The sequence below is a fragment of the Cuculus canorus genome, chromosome 29 (genome assembly GCF_017976375.1).
Source record: "Cuculus canorus isolate bCucCan1 chromosome 29, bCucCan1.pri, whole genome shotgun sequence".
Classification (NCBI taxonomy): domain Eukaryota; kingdom Metazoa; phylum Chordata; class Aves; order Cuculiformes; family Cuculidae; genus Cuculus; species Cuculus canorus.
In genome coordinates this window covers 1933056-1941304 of record NC_071429.1, presented here as the reverse complement: position 1 = coordinate 1941304, position 8249 = coordinate 1933056, and the positions used below count along the sequence as shown (strand labels likewise).

Genomic DNA, 8249 nt, shown 5'->3' with positions numbered 1-8249 from the left:
GGCCGAGGGTGGCGGGGCAGCAGCGGGCGGCGCGGGGGCTCCCCGACAGCAGCAGCAGCAGCAGCAGCAGCGGCGGCCCCGGCAGCGCCGCCATCGCCCCCCCCCGCCATCGCCGCCGCCGCCTCTTATAGCGGGGCCGGGGTCCCGGGGGAGCGGGGCTGCAGCCCGGTGTGTGTCCCCCCCATCCCCCGCCGGGCGCCGCTAATGAAACCCATTCAGCAGCCGCGACAGCCGCCGCCGGGCACGGGCGGACAGACGGGGGCGGGGGGGGCTGCAGCCCGGCTGAAAGCACCGTCAGAGGAGACCCCCGCCCCAGCCTGGACCGGGACCCCCAACCGGGACCCCGAGACCCCCCCAAACCTGGACCGGGACCCCCAGCCGGGACCCCGAGACCCCCCCAGCCTGGACCGGGACCCCCAACCGGGACCCCGAGATCCCCCCACCCCCAACCTGGACCGGGACCCCCAACCTGGACTGGGACCCCCAACCGGGACCCCGAGACCCCCCCCAAACCTGGACCGGGACCCCCAACCGGGACCCCGAGACCCCCCCAGCCTGGACCGGGACCCCCCGAGACAGGGACCCCCCCCCCCCCCCCCCCCATCTCACGCCGGGCTGCCCGCACCGTCAGACCGGGACCCCGAGACCCCCGTGTGTGTCCCCCACCCCGAGCGGGGCTCCCCAGCCTGGACCGGGACCCCCAAAACAGGGACTCTTCCCCCTCGGGACCTCCAGAGCCAGGGCCCCCCCCCCGCCCCGGAGTCCCCTGAAACAGGGACCCCTCCCCTCTGCACCCCTCTCTCAGGAACTCCCACCTCGGGGCCCCCTGAGATGAGGACCCCTCCCCTGCATTCCCCCCCGAGGATTCACCCCCCCCCCCCAGGACGTCCTGACACAGGGACCACCCCCCCTCCCGGGACCCCTTGAGTCAGGGACCCCTCCTCCCCCCTTGCAGCCCCGACACCCCCCACGACCCCCTGAATCAGCTCCCCCCCCTCCCCGCGACGCTCGATGCTGCCACCGCGTGGCCGCGCTGCGTTCCTGCAGCCCCGACGGGGCGGCCCGGGCTGCACCCGCCCCCCGAGACCCAAACCCGCCTGGAGTGGCCCCAAACCCACCTGGAACGGCCCCAAACCCACCTGGAGTGGCCCCAAACCCGCCTGGAACGGCCCCAAGCGCTCAGCCCAAGGGGGTCGCAGGTTGCTGCGTCTCCCCTTTGTTCCCCCCCCCACCCCGAGGAGGCTCAACCATTGTGTCACCCACACAGGTGACAGCCCTGCTGTGTCCCCAGCATGGACAATGTCACCTGAGTGGTGGCTGGAGGTGTCATGGCCACTGTGACCCCATGGCCCATGTCCTCGGGGGAGGTGACAGCCGAAGGACTCCCTGGGACAGGCTTGGATCAGCCCTGGAGTGGCCACAGGAGCAGGGAAGGGATCATCCCCCCAGCACTGGTGATGCCACACCTCGAATCCTGGTTCAGTTTTGGGCCCCTCACTCCAAGAAAGACCTCGAGGGACTGGAGTGCATCCGGAGAAGGGAATGGAGCTGGGGAAGGGGCTGGAGAACAGGGGGTCTGGGAGAGGCTGAGGGACCTGGGGGCAGGGGTTGGTGTGGAGGAGGCTGAGCGGAGACCTCATTGCTCTCAGAAAGTCAGTGCTCTGCTCCCAAGGAACGGGTGATGGGACGAGAGGAAATGGCCTCAAGTTGCACCAGGGGAGGTTTAGGTTGGATATTGGGAACAATTCCTTCCCCGAAAGGGTTCTCAGGCACTGGCAGAGGCTGCCCAGAGTGGTGGCAGAGGCTCCATCCCTGGGGGGGGGGGGTTAAAGTGTGTAGACACAGCACTTTGGGACACGGTTCAGTCACAGTGGGGTTGGACTGGATGAATTTAGAGGTCATTTCCAACCTTACCGATTCCATGAGAGGACCCCAGGGTTGTCCCCAGGCTCCGGAACCCCGGAAATCAGTGGGCGGCAGCTCCTGGGTAACAGTTTAATGTGATATTTGCAGCATAAATAAAGGCACATTACATGTTTGGTACGGCGCGGCGGGGAAGGCGGGGGGCTGCGATGCATCCCCCCTGCATCCCTCCCGGACCCCGCGGGGCTGTGAGGACCCGCTCACACGATCTCTCGAGGCCAGGGGGGGCCGCGGGAAGGGGTTACAGCGAGGAAACCATTCCGTTGCGTAAGGAGCTGCGCATCCGCTCACAAAGTTGATACACGTCTATATAGGACTGGATATACGCATAGATATGTGTTTTATAGATACAACACCTCGGGTTACGCTCGTCGGGGGGTTCCTTCTTCTTCTTGGCTTCTTCCGTTGGTCAAAGCTCAAGGTAGGAGGCAGCCGGGGATGGGAGATGCCCAGGACCCTCCTCCCGCATCCCAAAGGCTCGTTTCGGAGCAGGAGAGCATCTCCATTGCCGGAACCCACGTGTGCACGAAAACAGGGGGGAATCAACCAGAAACGGAGCCACAAGTCCCAAAATGACCCATTTCCCAGCTGAGCCATCGAAATGCAGAATCGAGGAGCCAGTTTAGGGGGAAAAGGTGGCACTGAATCCCCCAGACCTCTCCAATCCCAAGGGATTTGGAGGCTGGCAAGATCTTCTGCACCAGAGGGAGAGGAGGGAGAGCTCCCCTCCAGCACGGGTTTAACATCACCCTGGGATGGGTTTTCCAGCCATTTATTCCTGTTCGACATCCTGGATGGATAAAAATCCCAACTCCCAAAGCCGATGCCACCGTTCCGGCCCTCCTCAATTCCATCACCACCAAAACGCAACTTTTAAACCCTGCAGGGCTTTTCCCGGCTCCTGCCAGGAGCCCAAATACCCATCAATTCGGCCACGGAGGGGGGAAGGAGATCCCAGGTGATCCCAATGGCACCGTGTGGAGATGGGCTTTGGGGGAAGACACATGGGAAGCCCACGACTGACACTGGCACCAGCCGGGGTCCCGGTTAAGGCACCGTGGCCGAGCTCCGGCAGAGGAAAGCGCAGGTGCCCAGCAAGCAGCTGAGCGGAGCCGGAGGCCCCCAGGAGCCTCTGGAAAGCAGGGAATATCACCCTGGAGCTAAATCCAGGGTATTCTGCCCCATCCAAAGATATCCACAAAGTCTTCTAGCAACAGTTGAAGCAGCATGGGAAGAAGAAGAGAAAGCCACCTTCACCCTCACCGTCAAGGGGAATCTGGCATCACCAACCTGCCGGGAAGTCCATCTTCCCGACCCAAAACACTGTAACTCTCATCAAAACCAAAGCGCGGCCTCTGCAGCTGCTGAGCTCAAGGAATTGTCTGAGAGAGAAGGGATAAGGAAGGAGGAGATGTGGGCAGAAGGCCCACAGCCGTTTGGCTCTTGAAGTGCTCGGCTCCAGGAGTGGAGGCCACACCAACCCCAGCTTCCCATCACCTGAGCACCCGACACGTCCATCGCCAGGGAGGTGCTGGAACAGCTGGAACAAGCACTCACTCCGTACCCTTCTCTCCAAAAAGCCTGGGAAGAGCCAACTCAAATCCTAAACTTGTCCATCCTGCTGAGCAAATGACAACAGCCACCCCGGCGCTGTGACACTCAGCTCCACCTGAGGTTTGGGATCAGCTCAGCATCGGCTCTGCTGGGCACCTTTTGTGACCCTGACAAGGGATGAACATCACCCACTTGCCTCAAAGTCTAGCTTGGGATGTCTGTCCGTGCGTCTGTCCATCCATCAGGATGGGGCTGGAGAATTCCCAGCAGGGAGGATGCTAAGGGTCATCCTCCCTGGGGTTTTCTTTTTGGCTACATCACAGGCTTAGCCTGCCCGGAGAGCGAGGATTCCTGCTTCTCTCCATCTCCCTCCCAGCAAGCAGGGATGCTGTTGGCAAGAGAAACAGGGACCTGAATCCTGCTCCAACATACCCAAAGGGACACGGGAAAAAATAATTAACAATAATTAAATGTTAGGGTACGGCGAAACGCTTGTTCCCCGATTGTTACTGCCCAGGCTTGGAGCTTTCTGTCCATGTTTTCATGGATTTGTGGGTTTCTCAAGGCACGAAGCACGCGCAGAGGGGAGCTGAGGTGGGGAGATGCTGGAGTGGAGCAGCACCGATGGCATCAGGAGCATTGAGGGACAGAGCGATGGGGAGAAAAGCTGCTCTCTGCATCCCTTCCCTCGTTACCAGCAAGGTTGGAGCTACCTGGTGATGCCCAACGGCAGTACGAGGGCAGGGAAAGCCCTTCTCTGGGACACAGAGGTGGTCCCAGCTCTCCGGCCACACAAAACCGGATCACTCTCAGTCCCTAAGGGTGAAAAACAGGGCTCAGGGAAGCTGCTGCAGTCAGTGCCAATGCTGCCATGTGTGTCTCCGTCCTGGATTTGCTCTCCAACCACCCTTCATTCCCTCTCCAACCCTGCTGGCAAAGCCACCGCCTGGTCCTTGCCTGGGCCTCACCCACCAGACCCCAATGCCATGAAGTAAACAAGGAACCAGCAGTGGGATCAGACCCAAGCTCAATTCCTCCTTTCTCTTTTCTTTCAACAAACGCTTTTCCAGGATGGAAAAGTGCTCGGTGAGCCTAGGAGGAGCTGCTGCGCTGCCGGACACGCTCGCTCCTGCACGCTGTATCGGCCCCAAGCTCTACGAACCAAGGGACAGGGAGCCATCGGCTGCTGGGTGACGAAGCAAACATGTTTACAACACATTTTTGTCATTCCTGCTATTCCCAGACAAAGTAAAAAAAGAGCAAGACTTGTTTTGAAGTCCCTTGAAGGGAACTGAGTGGATCTGAAGACCACAGTCAATCCCTTTGCTGCCAGATGAGTAATTTTTACACCTTTTTGGTATAAAGGAGCACAGGGCTTAACGCGGTTCCCTGTCGCAGCTCTACAACCTGCATCCAGCAGCAGCTCCAGGAGAGGAAGCAGAGCCAGGATGGCTCCTTGTACCTCCTGAAAAGCCTCTGCCTTAGATCCTGCCCCCCCTGAAAAAGGTCCTGAACCCCCTTTTTGTCCATGTCACACAGCTTTAAGAGATGCCAAACTCCGCTGTGTCCTGTCCTCATGGCTCACGGTGACTGCAAACACCGTGGTGGGACAGCAAGAGCCAAATATCCGTGCACACACAGACCCTGCAGGAACAAAAGAACAGGGCCGGGAGTCTACAGAGAATCCGTACCCAAAGTGCAAACCGCCGAGGCCAGAAGTGACCCCAATTACACACGAGAGACGAGCAAGAGAAAGCAGGAGAGCGCGGGAGCATCATGGCATCGAGACTAAGGAAACGCAAGGAACGCCGCGGTCGCTGCTGCTGAGAGGCCGAGGAACACCTGGAAAAGAGGGGAGGGGGAGAAGGTAGATCCCATCGATAGGAAAACCAAACCGCTGAACTTCCCCATCTGTAATGCGATCCGGTTCCTTGCTCAGACTTCACTTTGGGTTTTGCTGTCCCTGGAAACCTTTCAAGTCTGGCTAAGCCAAATAAAATGACTTCAACAAACAAACTTGGCTCAAAAGTGGCGAGTGCAGCGCGAGGTGGGCGAGAGCTCAGGTGAGGAGGGGGAGGAAGACCAAGGGCTGATGCAGCTCAGCAGACTTTGACGAGGTTCCTTCCAAGAGCCCGGACACACACAGCACCCCTTCCCACTTCCAAACTTCCCAGCAACAACCTCAGGAAGCACACAGACGCATGCTATGCCCGCCCGGAACGGGAACGGACCCAATTCCAAGTGTCTTTCAACATCAAGGCTGGGTTTTTAACCTGCTCAATAAAAGTGGAAGCTCTGTGAATCCTTCGTTTGCTCTGGCTGGGAAGCACTGGCTGCTCCATCACCAAGAGCAGAAGAGAATCGTGAAGAAGAGGTAAAACACCGGGCAAATAGAAACACTGCTTTGTGCTCCCTTCCCTTGAACAGGCAACTAATTCATGATTTAAGGCCACCATTATTAAGGTCATCGAGGTTATGAGTAAAGGAGATGATCCCTGGAAATGGAGGGGTTTGTTTGCTGAGGTGTAGAGCGGAGCTGGGAGCAGATGATGCATTCTGGGACTCACATTGTTATCACCTGCTGGGCCGGTTTATCCTTTCACGGACCTCCCAGAGTGCCTCTGCGCCGGTCCCAGCAGATGCAGATCAGCACCGATTTATGTAAGGAAGACCAAGAGCGGCCTCTCTACTGCCGGAACAGCCGGTACCTTTCGTCCAGCAGCCGTTGAGAGATTGGCACACCGATGTCTGCAGCTCTCGGTGCAACACAAGCAACCAGAAACATGGGTGTCCCCTCCAAGGCCTCGCTTGCCCCTCTCCCAACCCCTGGACACAAATGAATTTACAGCGATTACACTCCCATCATGTATGAGCGAGCTCCAAAATCTCTTGCTGGCATCTTTCGACCAACCTCGATGCCTTTAACCTCAGAGCTCAAAGAGGCTCATGGTGCGAAGGTGCAATGGTTCAGGCAGCGAGAGCAGAGGGGGAGCAGATGCCTGGAAGCAGCATGCCGTTAAAAACAAAATACACTGACAGCACAGCTAAATGTCACAACCTCCCAAGAGCCATTTTCCTTTGCTGAGACTGGAGGAGGAGGGAAGAGGGGGACTTGGAAAAGTGAAAGCGCCAAGGGGATCCACCAAGCACGGAGGTTTAGTGTTAATGTAACCGATACCTGAAAGCGAACCTTTCAAAGCGAGGCTTTGTGTGTTCGGATGACTCTGTGAGTTGACGGATCGTCAACGGAAGGATCGAGGAAAGCACTCAATCCGCAGCCGTCCGGTGGAGACGGGCGATGGCAGGGCAGCAGCAGGGGCCAGGGTCTGTACAGGCTACGCGGTGTCAGAAGTGCCAGAGCTGCCCTCAACTCACTTGGAAAAAAAGAACAACAACAAAAAAAAAAAAGAAATAAAACTCCTTATGGGCCCCGACTCGTCAGGGACTCAGTTGCGGTCCATCTCTCCGGCTGGGAGTTCTCGGTTAGCTCCGTGTCACGCGCACAGGCTGTGCCATCATCTGCCAGCAGACTGGGACTGTGGAGCCATGATGACGTGCGAGGGCACCGGCAGGCTCAGTTCTGTCCTTTGGTTCGCCATCTGCGTCAGCACCGACGTAGCCACCGCCTCGGCCGCCGAGCGGACGCTGAGCCCGTTAGGGGACCCCGTCACGGAGCTGTGCTGGATGACGGGAGCAGGGGAGCCAGTGGGCTCGGAGCTCTCCTTTGGGCTTTCTGCTTGAGCAGAGAAGGGGATGGGGGGAGGGGAAAGGAGGAAAAAGAAGGTTAGCGAGAGGCTGTGTGCATTGCTACCGGTGCCACCGGTGCGGTGATGTGATGGGAGACTGCTTCCTGCCTACAGGACAGCTGCGGAGAGGCTCTAGAAGTAGTGGCTGCCCCAAACCTGGAGGGGTTCAAGGCCAGGTTGGATGGGGCTTGGAGCCCCTGATCCAGTGGGAGGTGTTCCTGCCCATGGCAGGCGTGGGAGTGGATGGGCTTTGAGGTCCCTTCCAACCCAAACCATTCCATAAGTCTATGATAGGCTACAAGAGTTGAGGTTGTTCAGCCTGGAGAAGAGAAGGCTGTGGGGAGACCTTAGAGCAGCTTCCAGTGCTGAAAGGGGCTCCAGGAAAGCTGGGGAGGGGCTCTGGATCAGGGACTGTAGGGAGAGGATGAGGGGGAACAGTTTTGAGCTGAAAGAGGGGAGATTGAGATGAGATCTTAGGAAGAAATGTTTTGCTGTGAGGGTGGGGATGCCCTGGCCCAGGTTGCCCAGAGCAGTGGGGGCTGCCCCATCCCTGGAGGGGTTCCAGGCCAGGTTGGATGGGGCTTGGAGCCCCTGATCCAGTGGGAGGTGTCCCTGCCCGTTGCAGGGGTGGGACTGGATGGGCTTTGGGGTCCCTTCCAACCCAAACCATTCCAGGGTTCCACCTCGGAGGCCGTGCAGGAACTAGGCAGGTATTTACTTAACACTCACCTTTCCAGCCCAAGCAGCCCGGAGCTGAGAGGCTCACCCCTACAGGAACCCCAGCTCCCTCCACCATGCTGGTTTGGAAAAAGCAGGTGAGGGCTGGGAATTAAACTAATTAAACCTGGGACCTAATGACCAACTGGATTCAGCTGGCCCCACCCTTTGGAGAAACATCACCCCACACTACCACCGTGACCCTGTGAGGGTGTAAAGACTGGAGGCTTTGCACCAAGTGCTACCTTCATCCTAATAAATCTGCTTCCTCATTATAACAAATGAACTTTCCTAACATGTTGTTTCCTG

At 58.6% G+C, this 8249-nt stretch overlaps 1 protein-coding gene across 2 annotated transcripts in view; it reads right to left on the bottom strand.

The window, feature by feature from the left end:
• Positions 1-1182: 1182 nt before the first annotated feature.
• Positions 1183-8249, bottom strand: part of LOC104064699 (cyclic AMP-dependent transcription factor ATF-7) — a 76430-nt gene continuing 69363 nt past the window's right edge. For both annotated transcript variants that reach the window (XM_054051584.1, XM_054051585.1), the window contains one exon: positions 1183-7210. In XM_054051584.1, coding sequence (XP_053907559.1) covers positions 6993-7210 — 218 coding nt within the window. In that variant the 3' untranslated portion in view covers positions 1183-6992. The remainder of the gene's footprint in view (positions 7211-8249) is intronic.